Source organism: Haliotis rubra, unplaced genomic scaffold (genome assembly GCF_003918875.1).
Source record: "Haliotis rubra isolate DU_JTF1 unplaced genomic scaffold, ASM391887v1 Scf252, whole genome shotgun sequence".
NCBI lineage: Eukaryota > Metazoa > Mollusca > Gastropoda > Lepetellida > Haliotidae > Haliotis > Haliotis rubra.
Window position 1 is genome coordinate 318,066 of NW_025766581.1, and position 22,322 is coordinate 340,387.

Sequence of the window (22,322 nt, forward strand, 5' to 3'; positions counted from 1 at the left end):
TTTGATGCATGCCATCGTATCCCACTTGTGAAGATCGATGCCCATAGTGTCATGACCATGCTATGTGTAACTCTTTTGTGTATATCATTACATATTACTAAAACCAAGGTATGCATATTTTTATGAACGTTACAGTAGAAGCAAGATGTTTATATGAATATTGTCTAGGAATTTCTTTTTGAGTTGTCCACAAAACTAGGCACTTACTGTTTTGTATTTAAAGCAGTACGTTTCTTTCGTAATAGATCTTCATCAAATATTCCTCTGTTCCTCTGTGATAAGGTTGCAAATAAGTTAAGACTAAATCGTTTCCGTGGACCTTCTTCAACATATCTGTGCATATAAACGCCAATGTACAGGAAGGAGTAGCTGCAAGAGGTTGAACCTGTTGTGTGCTTCGGCATGTGGATGTGGACATGAAACATGTTCCCGTGATCTTGACAATGTTGACATTGACTAACATGTCAACTGGGAATACACTATGACTATTAAGAACAATAAATACGAATTGATATGAAGGTAATGTTGCTTGTGTTATGATGACATGACTGTGTGTATATTTGGTGGTAAGATACCAAAACTCCTTTCTGATGAGTGTGTCATATCTTTTACAATGTATCAATGATTGCCGGTGTAAAATAAAGAAAGAAAACCAAAGTTGTAATATTTCACATTGTAAACAGTTAAAAACGGAACACCATAATGTCAATTGTAAACCTTCCATTAGGATGTCATATTATTATCCATCAGCTTTAAGGGTTTCACGGAATGTCAGTGCAATACTGACACTTATCAAAACATATCTCCTTCTGACATCAGCTGAATTGTTGTTTATGCTAGAATGTCAATAAACGCAAATTTGTATGATAGTTCAACAGCATCTTCGACATATTTAGTATTGTTGATACTTTGTAAAGCATGGAGCTGAAATTATCTTATGTTTTGCTGATCTAAATACAAAGTACCAACCTTTATTTCCTTGGAATGGTTTTTCATGAATACAATGCCAACCAAAGGTTTATATGATCTTCAAATGATATAGCTGAATCGGAAACACATAATTTTGGAAAACCTACGCTTAATTTGTAAAGATCAACTCACATTTTCTCATCAAATGCCCTTTTTATTAAAACTGACCTTTGACCTTACCAAAATATTTTTGCAATGAGCATATATGTAATATTATTGTCCACAATTTTAAATCATGGTCTGATCATTCAAAAACTATTTTTGTTATGAAAATCGTTCAAACCAAACCAGAGTTATTAAATTAAACCATCCAGTTATCGGTTAAAATATTGCCATAACTGACATGACATGTTGCACCTTAAAAGGCCGACAAGCATGGGTTACTGAGAATCAATTCTAACCCGGACCTTCACGGGTGTGAGAAGTCAATGGGGGTAATAAGTAACAATCACACAACACATGCATTTCAGTTCTTGGAAGGCATTTAGAAGTTGGATGAACATGAATACATGTGAACGGTCACTTACTGTTTGGATACCGTGTTCAAACTCAGTATACGTATGTGTAAAAGATTAAACCGCTTAGTTGGGAAACACAGGGAGTAGGTGTAGAACAGGGAAAGAATTGTAACCAGTATTGTTTATGTTGTTTCAAAGATTTTCTAAAAGTTGCTTTTTTTGCCACTTTAATGCATCAACATTCTCTTTTGGTTATGTTGACACATTATCTGAATTTCTTGTAAGCATACCAACACCGGGTGCATGTTTTACAGACATTAAAAACCTAACCCTATTTTTGTCCATTGTATTGAAGAGGTAGCTTAAAACCTTGGAATAATCTCCATTTGGAGGTTTTATCAGTGGTAAAACCCGGTAAGAGGTTTTACTTTTTTAATAAAGACCCCTAACCGGGTTTTACCAGTGATAATACCTGTGACAAGATAAAATAACAAAATTCAAAAGATAAAGTTCTTTATTTAATTATTAACTGTGACATGGAAAGCTTTGTGCCAGTCAGTAGATGGGATTTCGGGTTGTGAACAAGCCTCTCCAACAGAACATCCTGGCTGTGGGTCGATCTTTGTAACCATGGTTACGGTGGTTTGCGGGTGGGCCTCGGCTGGTCTTAACTTTTCAGATGTCAGACACTGCATCGTTCTGGTCGTCAGATAACCGTTTGTACACCCTTACTGGCTCACTGCGATGTCCTAGACAATAGAAATACATGTATTTGCTATTTACACACCTTCAACAAAGTGTTTTCAGTAAATTCTGTAGAATCCAAGATCATATCACATCCATATTTCTGTTTTAACAAGAGATTAGGATCATTAAATATACTTTTTATTGTAAGCCTTGTGGGAGCATTATTGACGTATATACCCTTCAAAACATATCACGTACCATAGACTACAAGTAACCAAAGATTTACAATAATGGACCCACAAATCGGCGGAAAGGCCGACATAGACACTTACCTGTTTGTCGGGCTAAAGCCCTTTATGTGTGTCATATACACAGAAACGTCCTTCACGTCAACAAAGGGCAATACGCGCCCAGCCGAGAGAACACTTACGGAAAAGGTCGAGTTCAACCGAATGCGACAAACAACACGAACACACAGCCACCGGAAAGGTAGACTTAAGTCATTGCTTGTGATTTTCTGCAAAGTAGATATTGTTAAACTGACAACTGATACCATTTATTGTGTTTTGTCAAATGTTCATTATCTGATAGAAATGTACGAGTGTCAGTACGTCTTGAAATCAGTGATAATTGTGAGGGTAAGTTGTCTACTTCACAGGGGCTTGTAACGCTAAAAACTGCCATCAAGGTATATACTGTCACTGACGGGATAGTACTAAGACCCCGTCAGTGACAGTATACACCTTGATGGCAGTTTTTAGCACTGATAGTACTAAGACCCCGTCAGTGACAGTATATACCTTGATGGCAGTTTTTAGCGTTGATAGTACTAAGACCCCGTCAGTGACAGTATATACCTTGATGGCAGTTTTTAGCGTTACAAGCCCCTGTGGTCTACTTTCGTTATCACTTTATACGATATCCTCTCGATGGTGTTGTAACACGTAGTACTGGAGCTAAGTGGGTAAATCCAATTATACCAAAGGATTCATGGACTTGATTAATAGTGTTCAGGTGTAATTTCAATGAATGTATCCGTTTAATCGTTCCTCCTACGTACTGTGCTTTTAGCGATACCTTACTACTGCTGGCTGCGGGGCTTGCCAATCATGTGCATTGTCAGTGTTTGAGGTTAAAGGCGAGTGAATAGACCCCATATATAGTCGTGGCGGTGCAGGTATGTCGGGTGTGTTCTCCACGCCTGAAGTGCATGTATCTGGCAGGAACGTAGGTTTGGGTCGAAAGTCCCTGTTAACCTGGTCCCGATACTGTATAGCAGTAACATTATCCTGGATGACAATCGGCTGAGATCGACCATTGGCACGAATATGCTCCCAAGATTATTACGTACATGCATGGTAAATAATATAGTAACTATGATGACGTAAATAAGATCTGACATTGACCTGTTCATTGATTTGTGTAATAGTCAATGTTCAGGTATAAGTTCGGTGAGGATGTCCATTCAATCGTTCCCCCTACTGTGTTTTGTGCGATACCTTACATCTGGTTGCTAGGGGGCGTGTCGACCATGTGTAGCGTCAGTGTTTGCCTTTGAGAAGGGTTGAGGTTAACGGTGAGCGATTAGATTAAATATATGTACATGATCCAATTCGTGGCGGTGCAGATATGTCGGTTGTGTTTTCCACACTTCAAGTGCATATATCTGGCAGGAATAAAGGTTTTGGCCTAACTTCCCTTATGATATACTGTTCAATAGAGACAGTCAGGGAAAATCCTGTGTATATCTCAATTGGGAACGGGAAGGCCAGTCAATGACGTCAACACCAGCGTTAGAAACAACAAGGTGGGGCTCGACGTTGTCATGGTAACATGTCCGTCCTGGATCATGCAGCTGCTTATATAGCAGAAGGACGTGGGTGAAAACCTGTCTCTGATACTGTGTGGCAGTAACATCCTGAACGACAAGCAGTTCAGATTGGCACCATGTGCACGAAAACGCTCCCAAGATTACTACGGACTTGCATGGTAAATAATATGGAAACTATGGTAAGGTAAATAAGATCTCAGTGATCCCAGTCTGACTGCTCGGGTACAGAGGTTCACATGCAGTTTACATATCTATCTATCTCTCTCTCTCTCTCTCTCTCTCTCTCTCTCTCTCTCTCTCTCTCTCTCTCTCTCTCTCTCTCTCTCTCTCTCTCTCTCTCTCTCTCTCTCTCTCTCTCACACACACACACACACACACACTAAAAACAGTACAACTTGAGCAATCCAACCAAATGTAGGAATAAGTCGTTTAAGTTCATTTGGGATAACGATAAATTAGAACAGTTTAGAGAAAATATTTTGTCAGATAACGTACAAGAATTACTAGATAAATCGATTGACTGTGTTTTCGTTAATATTGATGATAGTATAAGCTATATGACCGAGGCACTCTGTCTGGCCGCCTCTTGCATGAAGAAAACAGTTAGCCCTCCCACAACAACAACTAATAAATGGTTTGACTCTGAATGTGAAAGATTAAAATCAGACTGATGTAAAGCTCTGAATAAGTTAAGGAAATCGAAAGATAAAGAATCATACGATCAATATTGCGCTAAAAGAAATAAATATAACTCAATTTGTAAGGAAAAACGCCTTAATTATTATAAAGAGAAGCAGAGAGTAATAGAAAACAGTATATCTGATTCAAAAAAAATTTGGTATGAACTCAAACACCTGAATACTAGACATGAAGCTCAAAACAACATCGAAATGAACGACTGGCTAGAACACTTTCGGACACTGTTTAATTCTTTGCACAATGAAAATGACGATGTAACATGTGATAATTTCGAGAATGAAAACCCATCAGATCCGAATTCAGAGCTTACCAAGGTAATACTTGATTCCCCAATTACTAGAGATGAAATCTTAGATAGCATTAACCAACTGAAATGTAATAAATCACCAGGAATTGATAAAACAATATCTGAATTTTTTTAAATACTCAGCAGATCTTATCGTCCCGTACTTAGAATTGCTCTTTAATTTGATATTAGAAACTGGTACGTTCCCCAGATGTTGGGCAATTGGCATAATAGTTCCTATCCATAAACAAGGTAACATAAATTATCCAAATAATTACAGAGGCATAACACTACCAAGCATATTTAGTAAAACTTTCACCTCTATAATAAATAAAAGACTTGTAAAGTGGAGAGACTCAATGGATAAGATCAGCGAAGCGCAAGCTGGCTTCAGACAGGGATATACGACATTAGATAATATGTTTATACTGCAAAGTATTATTCAAAGGTATTTAAACTTTAAAGGGGGGACATTCTACGCATTATTTGTAGATTTTTTAAAACCTTTCGATTCAATACAACGAAAAAAACGTTGGCATCTTTTTAATACCCACGGTCTCAGTAGTAAAATGAGTAAATTTTTATGCAATATGTATGAAAATGTTAAGGCTTGCATTAAAAGTAATCATAATTATTCAGAAACATTCGACTTGCAACTTGGTGTGAGACGAGGCTGTATACTAAGCCCATTTCTATTTTCCTTTTTTTTAAATGAGTTAGCACGACAAATCGAAACTAATTGTGTACACGGGATTCAACTCCACCCTGATATAGTTCATATTTTCCTATTGCTATTTGCAGATGACATTGTTTTGTTCTAAAGCACGATTAATGGCTTACAGAATCAAATTAAGGAACTTGAAAGTTACTGCGATAAATGGACATTAACTGTAAACAGAGAAAAAACGAAAATTGTTGTATTCAAAAATGGAGGCAAATTGTCAAAAAAGGAAAACTGGTTATATAAAGGTATGCAGCTGGAGTGTATTGGCTTTTATAAATATTTGGGACTATATTTCACCAGTGGCCTGTCATGGACGAGGCATGTAAAATATGCATCGTTACAGGGACAAAAAGCATTAATTGGAATTATGAAACAGTTGAGTGTACTTGGTAATATTAACTACTCTTCATTCTTTAAAATATTTGATGCCAAACTCAGTCCAATTTTATCATATGGGGCCGAAATTTGGGGAATAACAAAATTTGACGAAATTGAAAAAAAGTTCCTCAGAGTTAATATTAACACTATTAACGCAGTGATTTATGTGAATGCGGTAGGTACCCAATGCACATTCTTACAAGCATTAAAGTTATTAAGTACTGGCTAAAACTGTTGATTATGCCTTCAAATCGCTTACCCAAGAAGTGTTATAATATGATGTTGTTATATGATAAAGGTGGACAAAAACTATGGGCAACCAATGTAAAAAACTTTTTATATTCTATTGGTTTTGGAATTACATGGAATACACAATATGTCGAATCGACTACGTTATTCATACAATCCTAAACGACAAAACTAAAAGATATGTATATTCAAACATGGTGTGAAAGAATATCCTTATCAAATAAATGCACGTATTATTCATTGTTTAAAAATGCCAGTTCTTGAGTCATATCTATCCTGTATTAATGTTAAAAAGTTTAGAATAGCACTGGCACGATTCAGATGCTCTTCTCATGATTTGTTGATTGAAGGAGGCAGATATATGAATGTAAAAAGAGAAAATAAAATATGTACACTTTGTAATTTTAACGAAATAGAAGATGAATTACATTTTCTCCTAATATGTCCTTTTTATGACAGGTTGCGAACAAAATATATCAAAAGATATAACTATGTCCATCCAAATGTAATAAAATTCTCCTCATTGTTAAGTAGTAAAAATCCAGTTCTTCTACAAAATATTTCAATGTTCATTTAGTATGCTATGATTACCCGATCTAAATTCCTCTCAAATGTAACTTTATGTACTATAGGACTGTGGCCTTCTCAGTACAAATAAAGATAATTATTATATTACACACACACACACACACACACACACACACACACACACACACACACACACACACACACACACACACACACACACACACACACACACACACACACACACACTACATATATATATATATATATATATATATATATATACAGTTATACAGTTAGATAGATAGATAGACAGGTAGATAGACATCTTTTTATATTTAAAGTGTGTCTGTGTGTGTGAGTGTGTTTGTATACAGCTTCACATGCAGATGCGTGTATGTTCAGATCTTCCATTGCTGCTTATGGAATCTGTAGTGAGTAAAGCATAGTCTATTTGTATTAAACTAAACAGGCAAAAACTGCATGTGTATCTTACAGATGGCGACCGCCGGGCTAGAGAGGAAAGTAAAGGATGATTTCCTGACATGCTCCATCTGCTTCGAGATGTACACAGACCCGTGTACACTGAGGTGTGATCACACATTCTGCAGGAAATGTATCACCTCATACATCGACACCAGACCAGATGCTGTACAGTCCAAGACCATCCCCTGTCCCTGCTGTCGACAAAATACCAAGGTCCCCAACCCCAGTAGGCCGGTGGAGGAGTGGGCGGGGCAGATCAAAGCCAGCATTGTGATACAGGGGCTGATTGACACCTATAGGTCCGAGGTAGATGTGCAAGGTAAAGTGAACATGTGATCCACGTGTGTGCGTGTGCGTGTGCCTGCGTGTGTGTATGTATTTAAAACCTGTGGTAGACATAACATTTACATCTGTGTGTGTTAAAAATACCCTGCTTCCTTTCCCAGCCTTTTGAAATTGCAATGAAAATAAGCACGTTTGTACTTGTGTTCACAGAGACTTCAAGCACCTGTTGTATGATATGTCAGCAACTAGGGGAGACAACTCCAGGGGCCTTGTGGTGTGCTGAGTGTGAAGTGGTCCTCTGCGACAAATGTGTGAAGATACACCAGATTACCCCTATTTTATTGAACCATGACCTGTGTGACCTGTCATCTAGGTCAAAGGTCAAAAGGAGGATCACGTGTACGGAACACAAGAGTAACAGTGTTGAGTTCCACTGTAAAGACTGTCGGAAGGCTGCCTGTCAGACATGTTGTATCATCTACCACAGAGCTTGTAAAACTGTCGTCACCATTGAGTCTATGAAGCCAGGGATGAAGGCAGCACTGATTGAGAAGAAACTTGGCATGGAGACGAGACTGAAAGTGAAGTCGAAAAAAGTAGACATACGAAACGAGAAGCTCAAAAGTAATTCTAGAATCACGAAGTCAGCTGTTCAAAATATAAGGTTGCTCTGCCAGTCAGCCATTAACAAGATTAAACAGAAAGAAACACAACTCTTGGATGAACTGAATACCATATCACAGACATACGCCGACCAACTCCAAGCTGATGTGAAGCTGGAAGAGAACGAGATGCAGATGTACAGACAACATTGTGAGTCCATTGACCAGGCCTTGGTATCGGACTGTGAGATGGACCTGTATGACGCGTATCAGGCCTGGGAGTCTGGAGCTGTAGAGATGGAGGATGTCAGGGATACAGAGGCAGCAGACGCCCGGATAATAGATGACATCAGGTTTATACCTAACACTTTCAGGGTCCTGGAGACCCTAGATAAACTGCAGTTTGGGAAAATTGACGTCACGTACCAGGGCACATGTCTACTGTCTCCAGTACTGGTTGACACGATAGATGGGAGGGTGACGGATGATGAGGTGAGCCCTGACTTAAAGTGCATAACAGTCCTGACTGTAGATGATATACAGACATGTGTTGTCACTGACTTTTCTAACAACTGCCTGAAATCTTTGTACACTAGAGACAATCATCGATGCCACAGTAAGCTTCCCCTGGATGACTCTCCATATGGAATAACACAGTTGAAGCAGAAGCAGGTGATGGTTGCTTTCCCTCATTCCAACCAGATTGTAACAGTAGAGGTGACCCCTGATCTGGTGCTGCTGTCAACCATCCTAACTAGCAATAGTTACTACAGTTTGGCTGTTCTAGACCTTTCATCTCTAGCAGCAGGTGGCAAGGATTGTGATGGTTACGACATTGTTGAAATCCTGGACATGTCTGGACACGTGTTGAGGTCAATCAATGCACACAATGATGCACCATGGCACATGGGTGTCAACATGAAGGGCAATCTACTCGTGTCTGACTGGTTGAAGAAGTCTGTGACATGCCTGACGTTAGAGGGGGATGTTGTGTGGAGATACGCGCCTACCGGAGACAGTGTACTCCGAAGCGCTGCTGGTATCACAACTACCACGAAAGGGGACATCCTGCTTGTAGAAAGCAGGTTCAAGGTGATACAGCTGACAGAGACGGGGGAATTTGTCAGGGAAATGCTCACGTTAGAAGATGGCGATGAAGCACGCATGTGCGATGTATTCTGTGAAAAATACGGTTTCTTATTTGTATGCACAGACACGGAAGTGAAAGAGTACATCTTTGTCTGACATAAAACAAAAGAATGAAAAAGCAGTGGTTTAAGCGTTTGTCATTGAATATCGTGACATACTGTGCAAGGGGTTAGTCTGGAATGGCTTGTGTCTTCACCAAGACGTATAAGCATGGCTTTGTCAGTGAATTGCAGACATGCAATATTCAAAGAGGTCGTATCCAGCATGAAGTGTAATAGACCACATGATCACCAGGTGAAACACACCAGTAGATATAGCTCTTGGGGAGATTCCTGGGATGACCTGAGCTCCACAACAACTACTTCATCTCAACAGTGTGCTGAACCTCATTGGTTCCTGAAGTATAAACGTCCTGGGCACAGCTGAAGTGTAAAGAAATCCCTAAAGGAAATATACCTCACTGTTCTCCTTATGATAGACTAATGCTTAGCGTCTGGATATATTATTCGTTTTTCCAAAACGAAGAACATTTTATGTTGAATAGAATTGATGATTAACGCACCCAGTGCTGGTTAGTTTTTTGGTACTCAGAAGTGCTGATTAATTTAACAGGTCTTACTATGGTACACTTGTAAAAGGAACCTGCTGCCTTTCATTTCATGGGCATCGGTGTACATGACCACACCACTGTATGCGTATTTAGAATGATCCCGTCATCCGTTCAACAATGCATGGACCCAAGGAAATTCCTGAAGATATTTCTATGATATTTCCCTAACCCATATATCATATTGAAGTTTTTAGGTCAAGGGTATACTGTGTGCCTGTTTTCACATATCATGCACAACAGACACTATGTTGAAATGTCAACCCAAGCCAAATTTTTCTTTTTTCAGATTGTTTTGCTTGTTTGGATGTGCGCAGTTTTCATTAGTGTCCGTTAGATGACCCTGAAGATGAGACATTCATGTGATAATATGGTTGAACAATGAGATTTAGTGAGATTTCAGGTATAAATTATATATTTTTTGAAGAACAATGCTAACATTTGTAATACTTGATGTCACGCTTCTATTTTGTGAACGTATTTCACATTTCCTATACAATAGACAATTATGTTGTACGGGTATATTTCAGCTTTTGTTTCTGTTTTGCTTCGTTTCTCTTTGTAGCGATGAATGAACGAGTTGTTATTCAATGGAAAGTGGTGTAATGCCGCTTTAAACAGATGTACTATAGTGATTTAGTTAGATAAGTATGAAGACGAGAGACACACAAAATACTGTGAGTAGACTATGTTAGAGAGGACAAGGAAATTTAGTGTCAGTTGGCCCCACCTTTTATAGATGCAATTACTAGGACGAGATCACAAATCTGAGATACCAGTCTAAGATACTGTCAGTCTAGATTGGACGTATATTTCGGCTGGCGACAGTTATTCTTTGACGGTGATACTTTGGGAAAATATGAGTTGTAGGTAATTAAATTGGAAACACATGAAGTGTCAGTTTGTTTAAAGTATGTTTCTTTCGGTGTTAGTGAAATGGGACATACTCTGTTTATGAAAAACGTCAGGTATATTTGAATGGACGAATGGGATTCCATTTTCATAAGATATGTGATTACAATCACAGGAAGGAAACAGTTTCCCTTACAATGGAAGCGACAAAATCCTTTCCACATTCACGGAACAATTATTAAAATTACATTTGAGTGTTTGCGAGTTCATTTGACATGACATTAAAATGAGGCAACAGTTTCTTGTATTTTTTTCTCAATATTCATTCACATGTCTTTTGTCAATTTCGCTTCGCTGCTTCAAACAAGTTGGGAATCGTCTACAGAACATAAGGTATACTCGGCATTAAAGTGTAGCACGAGCCTTTAGATTTTTAACAAAAGTTTGGCTTCATTTCCAGATAACGTATGGGTGGCTGTGCCCTCTATATATTATCTGCTTTTTCAAGGCAATGCGTCGAACCTTTGTCGAAATGTAGGAGCATTTTGTTTCTTGAGCATGACATAATTTGTCTAGTAATTATTCTGAAATGGAGCGAAAAAAGAGAGAGAAAATATCCATAATAGCCTAATAGGGTCTTGTTCACACGAAGGTATTTGTGTGTTTTGTTTAACTGCACCCAGTGAAATATTATAGCTGACAATCCAAGCTGAGCTCAAGTAGTGCATGATATTTATTCGTGTTCGATGATAGTTTCTGACTAAGGTTTGGTCGCATTTCAGCCTGAGTAGCAATGTGGTCCTTGACGTAGAGCCGGACTAAATAAAATGGTTACATTCATGATCCAAATAGAGCGATGGATCTGCTTAAATTATTCAATCACGGGATGTGATCGTGATGCACGTGCATTACAACTTTAACTGAGTAAAAAGAATATGTATATGGAAAAAGTAATAATATACTGATTTCTGTGAAACGTAGCAAGAGTTTCAGCTTCATCGTGTATGTTGCAGTTCAACTTTATTTTTGGTATTGTGTAGGAACATAATAGCTACATACAGGAAAGCTGCAACATATAATTGGACACCTCAGGAGGTGGTATCATGAGCTCATCTTCAGTTTGAAAACGAGGAATCATTTACTAGCATCATCAAAAACTGTTCACTGAAGTTGGGGAAATATTTCTCACTTTTTCGGTATTCCTTATAATGTATGATACTGAATATGTTCTTCTTGGATTGAGTTATGACACAAAATATTATTAACTTGAAACAGCCAGTAAAGAAAGGCCATCACAAGAAATATTCCCCATACCCCTACTATAACTAAAACGTTCTCCACACTTTGCACGAAACTTGGAGTGGTAGAGAACACATACCATTCATCCAAGAGCGTAATACGCGGATGACCTTAATAGATGACCAAAGAATTTCAGTAGATTCGACTGTCGTGAACTCCAATGTGACGGGGGTGTAATTACTTCTGTGTTGTCTGTTTGTTTGTTTGTTTGTTTGTTTGTTTGTTTGTTTGTTTGTTTGTTTGTTTGTTTGTTTGTTTGTTTGTTTAACGCTCAACTCAGCAATATTCCAGCTATATGGCGGCGGTCTGTAAATAATCAAGTCTGGACCAGACAATCCAATGATCAGGAGTATTGATCTACACAATTGGGACACGATGACATGTGTCATCAACCAAGTCAGCGAGCCTGACACTCGATCCCGTTAGTCAACAAGCTTTGGTTACTGAAGACCAATCCTAACCCAGATTTTCGTGGGGTTGTAATCACTGGGCAGAGGACGTCTGATGCCCTAACTAACTGGCAATGTCCGTGTGCTGAATATGTGAAATATGAAGGTAAACCCTTTTCTTGAAAGATGTTTCGTCTCTCTTTCGGAAAACAAAGAGTGAGTGAGTGAGTTTAGTTCTACGCCGCACTCAGCAATATTCCCGCTAGATGGCCGCGGTGTGTAAATAATCGAGTCTGGACCAGACAATCCAGTGATCAACAGCAGGAGCATCGATCTGTGCAATGGGGAACTGATGACATGTATCAACCAAGTCAGCGAACCTGACCACCCGATCCCATGAGTCGCCTCTTACGACAAGCATGGGCTACTGAAGATCAATTCTTACCCGGATCTTAACGGGTTGGAAAACAAAGAGACTGCGCAGAGTAAGAACACTGTGTCACTGAAAACCATTAGTGGATCTGAAATCAATATTTTTACCTGTGTGAAACATACCTGTGGTCCTGACGCGTTCGTTACGTTCCGTGTTCCATACACAGAAAGGAACCCATTCCTACAGAAGAAAAATACATTTATTCTACCTTCGTTATGACATTTGGCTTGCACATAAATAACTTCAGTGTTTGAAGGTTGAAGACATCCTCTTGTTATACAGTCGTGTGGAAAGTGTCATTCTAAATCTTTAGGGATAAATATACAGAGATGACACGTCTCACCGCCCTCTTGCATTTACAGTTTGGACAAAAAGCTGGAAGGGGACTGCATATTTGGTTGCCAATAAACGACATAAAATCATCACAGTGCCTCAAGCTTAAGTTATTTATCTTTAAATAAGAGCGTAAGCACATTGCCTTATCGGCAACTGTATAGGAGATGCATGCAGATCAACTGTGGTCTGTTTGTAACACTTTTGGTGTGTGTGTTTTGTTCAGTTCCAATTTTATTAACAGTCTTCAGAAGTGTTTTGCAATAACTAAAGGGAGACAACACTACCGAGATTATTCCGAGGTTCCAGCAGTGTAAATGTACTCTATAGAGGAAGTTAGCACATAAAAGAGGCCAAACAACAGTCAAACATATACATGTGGAACAAGTGAACCGAGAGAGCGAGAAACAGACTCTGATACATCGTGCAGCTGATCTCACCCAACAAAACATTTTTTTATCTGAATGTGCCTCTGTAAATATATTATTCTGAAGAACTTTTTCATCACTGTATGTTTTACAGCTGGTTTAATCAACAAGGTATTTTTCTCGTTTATTTGAACAAGTGTTCAGAGTGAGTGAGTATGGTTTTACGCCGCTTTTAGCAATATTTCAGCAATATCACTTCGGGGACAACGGAAATGAGCTTCACACATTGTACCCATGCGGGGAATCAAAGCCGGGTCTTCGGCATGACAAGCTAAGTCTTTAACCACTAGGCTATCCCACTGCCCCAAGTGTTCAGAGAAGTCAGGTTAAGTTATGAGTAACAAATCCAAAGCATGTGCATTTCTTTTTTCAAAACAGTTGCTTGCAATATGTCATACTTTGTATACTCAATTTTCAGTTTTAGGTTAACACTGAAATAAGTGCCGTTCTTTGGAAAGTTTGTCCAGTGACAGGAAGTGCCACCCTACCAATTCCTTACAAGAGTTAACACTCACTCACTGTGGAGATACAGTTCAAATTCAGTATGGGTGAAAGATGTCATCACTTAGTAGAGTGCTTAGAGTGCTTGTTTTACGGACAGTCAACAAAGGTCGTTATGCGCCGAGCAGAGAGAACATTTACGGAAAAGGGCGAGTTCAACCGATTGTGACAAACCACACGCAATCACACAGCCACCGGAAAGGTAGACTTATGTCAGTGCTTGTGATTTCGTTAAGGTACATCTTGTCAAACTGATAACTGATACCAGTTATTGTGTTTTGTCAAATGTTATTCATTATCTAAGAGAAATATACCAGCGTTAGTACGTCTTGAAACCGTGATACATGTGGATTTAACGATGAAGTTGTCTACTTTCTTTATCACATTTAACGATGGTCACTGCAGCTAACAGGATAATTCCAAATATATATACAAAGGAGTCAGTGTTCAGGTGTTATTTCGGTGAAGGTATCCATTCAACCGTTCCTACTTCTGTGTTATGTGCGACAACTTACTGACTGTGGCTAGGGGGCGTGTCGAGCATGTGCATTGTCAGTGTTTGCCTTTGAAAGGGGTTGAGGTAATCCGTGAGTGAATAGATAACATGTAATGCTCCAAGTCGTGGCGGTGCAGATATGTGGGTTGTGTTTTCCACACCTCAAGTGCATATATCTGGCAGGAATGTAGGTTTGGGCCGAACTTCCCTGTTAATATACTGTTCAGTATAGGCTGTCAGAGAAAACAGTAGATATCTTAATGGGGATCGTGAAGGCCTGTCCATGACATCAACACCAGCGTTAGTAACAACAGGGTGGGGCTGGACGTTGTCATGGTAACATGTCAGTCTAAGACCGTGTAGCTGCCTGCATATATGGCACAAGAACGTGGGTGAAAACCTGGTCCCAATACTGTATGGCAGTAACACTATCACGGACGACAATAAGCTGACATTTGTACCATTGGCACCAATATGCTCCTGCTTGCATGGTTAATAATATGGTAACTATGGTAAGGTAAATAAGATATCAGTGACTGCTCAGATATAGATAGATAAATAGATAGATAGATAGATAGATATCCGTTGATATTTACTGAGTATGTGTGTGTGTGTGCGTGCGTGTTCGTGTACAGCAACACATACAGATGCGCGTATGTTCAGATCTTTCATTGCGGCTTGTATTGAGTAAAATGTAAATTTAAATCTATTTGTATTAAACTAAACAGGCACAAACTGCATGTGTAGCTTACAGATGGCGACCGCCGGGCTAGAGAAGAAAGTAAAGGATAATTTCCTGACGTGCTCCATCTGCTTGGAGATGTACACAGACCCATGTACACTAAGGTGTGATCACACATTCTGCAGGAAATGTGTCACCTTATACATACATCCAAACCAGACCTGATGCTGTACAGTCCAAGACCATCCCCTGTCCCTACTGTCGACAAGATACCAAGGTCCCCCACCCAAGCAGTCCGGTGGAGGAGTGGGCGGGGCAGATCAAAGCCAGCATCATTATACAGGGGCTGATTGACACCTATAGGTCCGAGGTGGCTGTGCCAGGTTAAGTGAAAATATGATATGCGTGTGTGCGTGTGCATGTGCCTGCGCGTGTGTGTGTATTTAAAACCAGTGGTAGACATAACATTGACATCTGTGTGTGTTAAAAATACCCTGCTTCCTTTCGTAGCCTTTTCAAATTGCGATGAAAATAAGTACATATGTACTTGTGTTTACAGGGACCTCAAGCCCCTGTTGTATGATCTGTCAGCAACTAGGGGAAACAACTCCAGGGGTCTTGTGGTGTGCTGAGTGTGAAGTTATCCTCTGCGACAAATGTGTGAAGATACACCGGGTGACCCCTACTTTATTGAACCATGACCTATGTGACCTGTCGTCTAGGTCAAAGGTCAAACGGAGGATCAAGTGCACGGAACACAAGAGTAACCGTGTTGAGTTCCACTGTCAAGACTGTGGGAAGGCTGCCTGTCAGACATGTTGTATCATCTACCACAGAGCTTCTAAAACTGTCGTAACCATTGAGTCTATGAAGCCAGGGATGAAGGAAACACTGATGGAGAAGAGATTTGGCATGGTGAAGAGACTGAAAGTGAGGTCGAAGAAAGTAGACATACGAAACGAGGAGCTCCAAAGTAATGCTAGAATCACAGATTTACCTGTGCAAAATATAAGGTTGATCTGCCTGACAGCGATTAACAAGATTAAACAGAAAGAAACGCAACTCTTGGATGAACTGAATAACATATCACAGACATACGCCGACCAACTCCGAGCTGACGTGAAGCTGGAAGAGATCGAGATGCAGATGTACAGACAACATTGTGAGTTCATTGACCATGCCTTGGTATCGGACTGTTAGATGGACCTGTATGACGCGTATCAGGCCTGGGAGTCTGCAGCTGTAAAGATGGAGGATGTCAGATGTACAGAGGCAGCAGCCACCCGGAGAATAGATCACATACGGTTTACACCAGACACTGTAAAAGTCCTGAAGGTCCTAGATAGTCTGCAGTTTGGGGCCATCGACGTCACATACCAGGACAGATGTCTGTCAACTCCTGTGCTGGTTGACACGAGAGATGGGAGGGTGGTTGATGATGTAGAGCCTAATCTATGTGATATGATAGTCCTGGTTGTAGATGGTGTACAAATATGTGTTGTTACGGACATCAATAACATGTGTGTGAAATCTTTCTTCACAAGAAATAATCCTTCATGCCATAGTAAGCTTCCCCTGGATAACTCTCCAAACGGGATGACACAGTTGAATGAGAAGCAGGTGATGGTTGCTGTCCCTTTATCCCGTCAGATTGTAACAGTAGAAGTGACCCCTGACCTGGTGCTGCTGTCAACCATCAAAACACGTACCGGATACTACATTCTGGCTGTTCTGAATCCTTCCTGTCTTGCAGCAGGTACTTGGGGACGGATTGATATCCTTGACATGGCTGGACACGTGTTAAGGTCAATCACTACATACAATAATGACTCACTGTTTACCAACCCCCCGGTACATGTGTGTCAACAACAAGGGCAACCTACTCGTCTCTGACTACAGGAAGAAGTCTGTGACATGTCTGACGTCAGAGGGGGATGTTGTGTGGAGATACGCCCCCACCGGAGACAGGGCACTCATCTACCCTTGTGGTATCACAACTACCAGCACAGGAGACATCCTGGTTGTAGACAGTGACATGTACAAGGTGATACAGCTGACAGAGTGGGGAGAGTTTGTCAGGGAACTGCTCACGTTAGAAGATGGCGGTGAGACAGGCATGTGCGATATATTTTGTGATAAATACGGTTTCATATTTCTATGCACAGACACGGAAGTGAAAGAGTACGTGTTTGTCTGACATAAAACTCAAAAGAATGAAAGTCAGAGCAGAGCTGTGGTTTATGACATTCTGTGCATGGTGTTTGTCTGGAATGGCTTGTGTCTTCAGCAAAACGTATGGGCATAGCTTTGTCAGTGAATTGCAGACATGCAATGTTCAAATAGGTCGTTTCCAGCATGAAGTGAAAAAGTCCACCAGGTGAAAGATCACCAGCTGTTGTGGAGATTCCTGTGATGACCTGAGCTACACAACGACAACTTGATCTCAACAGTGTGCTGAACCAGCTGAAGTTTGAAGAGATCCCTAAATATAAATATTCCTCTCCCTTATCCCTATGATAGACTAAAGCTAGGACAGAGTCTGGATATATTACTTGTTTTTCGACAAACGAAGAACAATTTGTGTTGGATAGAATTGAGGAATAACGAACCCTGTGCTGGTTAGGTTTTTTGTTACTCGGAAGTGTACATGTTTCCGTGTATATGACCACACCAGTGTATGTGTATTTAGAATGATCTCATCATCCGGTCAACAAAGCATGGGCCCAAACAAATTCCAAACGATATTTCTAGTATTGAGCGATGTTTCCTAAAACCATATATAATTCCTTTCAAAAAGTTTAGACTCACTAGTGTAATATACTTCCCATCAAAAGTTTAGACTGTTTTAAGTGAGTCTAAACTTTTGAAAGGAAGTATACAAATTGAAGTCTTGAAGTCAAGGGTATACTGTATCCCTGTTTTCACATATTATACACAGGAGACACTATATTGAAATGTCACCCCAAGCCAAATTGTTCTCTTTTCAGATTTTATTGCTTGTTAGGAAGTAAAATGAATGTGCGCAGTTTTTATTTCTGTCCGTTAGATGACCCTGAAGATGAGAAATTCATGTGATAATATGGTTGGACAAGGAAATTTAGTGAGATTTCAGGTATTAAATTATATTATTTCGTAGAGCAATGCTAACATTTGAAATACTTGACGTCACGTTTCTATTTTGTGCACCCATTTTCACATTTCCTATACATCAGACCATTATATTGCATATGTATATTTAGTTAGATGGGCATGATGACGAGAGACACACAAAATACTGTGAGTAGACTATACTAGAGAGGAGGACAAGGAAATTTGGTAACATTTGGCCCTACCTTTTATAGATGTAATTGCTGGGACGAGATCGCAAATCTGGGATACCAGTCTGAGATACTGTCAGTCTAGATTGGGTATATTTTGGCCAGCGACAGATATTGTTTGACAGTGATACTTTTGGTGAAAAAAGTTGTAGGTCATAAAATTGAAATCACATAAAATGTCAGTTTGTTCAAAGTATGTTTCTTTTGCTGTTAGTGAAATGGGACATAGTCTGTTTATGAAAGACGTCAATCATATTTGTAAGGACCCATGGAATTCCATTTTCATAAGATATATGATTACAATAATAGGAAAGATACAGTTTCCCTAACAACCACATGCATGAACATTCCGGAAAATTTTAAACAAAACCCTTGCCACTTTCGCGGAAAAATTATTAAAATTACACTTGAGTGTTTGCCAGTTCATTTGACCCGGCGTTAAAATGAGGCAACATTTTCTTGTCTTTCTTTCTCTATATTCATTCACATGTCTCTTGTCAATTTCACTTAACTGATTCAAACAAGTTGGGAATCGCCTAAGGAGCGTGCGGTATATTCTGCATTAAAGAGCTGCAGGAACCATGAGATTTGTGTGAGACTTTAACGAAAGTTTGGCTTCATTACCGGAGCATATCAGATGAGTGTCTGTGCCCTCTATATATTATCTGATTTATCAAGGCAATACGTCGAGCCTTTGTCAAAATATAGAAGCATTTTGTTTCTTGAGCATGACATAAACTGTCTAGTAATAATTCTGAAATATGAGCGAAAAAAAAAGAGAAAATATCCATGATAGCCTAATAGGGTCTTGTTCACATGAAGGTATTTGTGCTTTTTGTTTAACTGCACCCAGTGAAATATTAAAGCTGACAATCCAAGCTAAGCTCAAGTAGTGCATGATATTTGTTCGTGTTCGATGATAGTTTCTGACTAAGGTTAGGTCGCATTTCAGCCTGATTAGCAATGTGGTCCTTGACGCCGAGCCGGACTATAGACAAAACGGTTACATTCATGATCCAAATAGGGCGATGGATCTGCTTGAATTGTCATTATTCAATCACGGGCTGTGATCGTGATGCACGTGCATTACAACTTTAACTGTGTAAAAGGTATGTTTATATGGAAAAGGTATTACTATATGCTGATTTCTGTGAAACGTAGCAAGAGTTTCAGCTTCATCGTGCATGTTGCATTTAAACTTTATGCTTGACATTGTGTAGGAACATAACAGTTGCAAACAGGAAAGCTGCAACATCTAGTTTAGATTGCACACCTCGGGAGGTGATATCATGAACTCAACTTCTATTTGAAGTACCAAATCATTTGCTAGCATCAACAAAACTGTTCACTAAAGTTGGGGAATATTTCATCACTTTTTCCCAAAACAAATGCAAAGCAGTATAACTAAAACATACTGGAGAATTTACAAACGTAATGTTTGACACTGAATATGCTCATCGTGGATTGATTTATGTCGGACACAACACATATTATCAACATGAAACATCCGGTAAGAAAAGGCTAATAAAAGAAATCATCCCCATTCTGTACATAGAAAATATTTCACTTTTTGCATGAATCTTGGAATGGCAGAGAAAACCATTCATCTATTAGCCTGATATGCGGGTGATCTTAATTGTCACAATGTCAGGGGGATGTAATTATTTCTGTCCTGTTTGTTTGTCTCTTGTTTAACGCTCAACTCAGCGATATTCCAACCATATGGCGGAATATTGTAACTAATCGAGTCTGGACCGGTTAGTCCAGTGATCAACATCATGAACCGAGAGAGCGAGAGACATTGATACATCGTGTATGTGCCGAATGCTGCTCCGCCTGCACCTCGCCAGCAACAGCTGACCTCGGCCTGATAAACATATGCTTCTCAATGTGTCTGTGTCAGTATAACAGTCTGAATAACTTTTTTTTGTCACTGTAATTTTTAAAATTAGAATTTGAATAAACAAGGTGTTTTTTCTCTTCTATTTGAATTAGTGTTCAGGGAGGTCAATGTTGGCTGATTATGGTTTGTTGTTTAACGCCGCACTCAGCTACGTTCCAGCTATATGGCGGCTATCTGTAAATAATCGAGCCCGGACCAGACAGTGATCAGCATTATGAACATCGATCTTTGCAACTGTGATACGATGACATGAGTCAACCAAGTCAGCCAGCCTGTCCAACCGATCCCGTTAGTCGCCTCCTACGACAAGCCGCCAAGCATGGGCTACTGAGGATCAATTCTAACCCGGACCTTCACTGGTGGGAGAAGTCAAGGTGTGTTATAAGTAACAATTACACAACACATGCATTTCAGTTCTTGGAAGGCATTTAGAAGTTGGATGAACATGAATACATGTGAACGGTCACTAACTGTTTAGATACGTGTTCAAACTCAGTATACGTATGTGTAAAAGATTAAATCGCTCAGTTGGGAAACACAGGGAGTAGGTGTAGGACAGGGAAAGAATTGTAACCAATTTCTGAAAGTTCCTTTAATGGACCTTTAGTTTTTTTGCCACTTTAATGCATCAACGTTCTCTTTTGGTTATGTTGACACATTATCTGAATTTTTGTAAGCATACCAACACCGGGTGCTTGTTTTACAGACATTATAAACCTAAACCTATTTTTGTCCATTTTATTGAAGAGGTAGCTTAAAAGCTTGGAATAATCTCCATTTGGAGGTTTTATCAGTGGTAAAACCCGGTTAGAGGTGTTACTTTTAGAATAAAAACCCCCTAACCGGGTTTTACCAGTGATAATACCTGTGACAAGATAAAATAACAAAATTCAAAAGATAAAATTCTTTATTTAATTATTAACTGCTTAAAGCTTAGAGTGACATGGAAAGTTTTGTGCCAGTCAGTAGATGGGATTTCGGGTTGTGAACAAGCCTCTCCAACAGCACATTCTGGCTGTGGGTCGGTCTTTGTAACCATGGTTACAGTGGTTTGCGGGTGGGCCTCGGCTGGTCTTGACTTTTCAGATGTCAGTCACTGCAGCTTTCTGGTCGTCAGATAACCGTTTGTACACCCTTACTGCCTCACTGCGATGTCCTAGACAATAGAAATATTTGTTACATATGTTATATTTGGGATTACGCTTTCTTAGTAAAGTACAAATTCTAGTACTTTTGGGGGGTTGAGTCCCATCCGGGATTCGAACCCACACCCTCAGAATCAGGCACCAAATCGCCAGCACACAAAGTCAGCCGCCTAACCCGCTCAGCCAGCGCGACTTCCACAAAAATGGAAGTTGGACAACTGGTAGTCTGTGTGCTAGCGATTTGGTGCCTGACTCTGAGGGTGTTGGTTCGAATCTCGGATCGGACCCTCAACCCCCAAAAAGCATTGTGTAATCATAAATATTTGTTATTTATACACCTTCAACAAAGTGTTTTCAGTAAATTCTGTAGATTCCAAGATCAGATCACATCCATATTTCCGTTTTAACAAGAGATTTGAATCATATACTCATGCCAATAATGGTTGTCACCCAAACCCCCACCTCCTCCCCCTCCAATTATGACAACACATTAGATGAGTATATAATATACTTTTTATTATATTGTTTTCGGGCTCCTGTTTTCCCAGGTTTTTCGTTATACACAGACGTGTTTTCTCCTTCACGTCAACAAAGGCCGATAAGCGCCCA

At 39.6% G+C, this 22,322-nt stretch overlaps 2 protein-coding genes across 2 annotated transcripts in view; both read left to right on the forward strand.

The window, feature by feature from the left end:
* Nucleotides 1-2,609: 2,609 nt before the first annotated feature.
* LOC124279586 (E3 ubiquitin-protein ligase TRIM36-like) overlaps nt 2,610-22,322 on the forward strand; it is a 64,655-nt gene continuing 44,942 nt past the window's right edge. Inside the window, exons 1-3 of the mRNA XM_046715428.1 lie at nt 2,610-2,752; nt 7,305-7,611; nt 7,788-9,790. Of these exons, the coding sequence (XP_046571384.1) occupies nt 2,708-2,752; nt 7,305-7,611; nt 7,788-9,424 (1,989 nt within the window). The 5' untranslated portion in view covers nt 2,610-2,707 and the 3' untranslated portion in view covers nt 9,425-9,790. The remainder of the gene's footprint in view (nt 2,753-7,304; nt 7,612-7,787; nt 9,791-22,322) is intronic.
* Nucleotides 15,042-16,548, forward strand: LOC124279587 (E3 ubiquitin-protein ligase TRIM33-like). Its single transcript, XM_046715429.1, has 3 exons — nt 15,042-15,054; nt 15,534-15,731; nt 15,908-16,548. Exons 1-3 carry the CDS (start codon nt 15,042-15,044, stop codon nt 16,546-16,548), a joined length of 852 nt encoding a protein of 283 aa, XP_046571385.1.

Bases quoted from the DNA above. Each gene is read 5' to 3' on its own strand.
- LOC124279587 (XM_046715429.1), top strand. The intron at 15,732-15,907 runs GTTAAGTGAAAA...TTGTGTTTACAG, and splicing joins GTCCGAGGTGGCTGTGCCAG to GGACCTCAAGCCCCTGTTGT.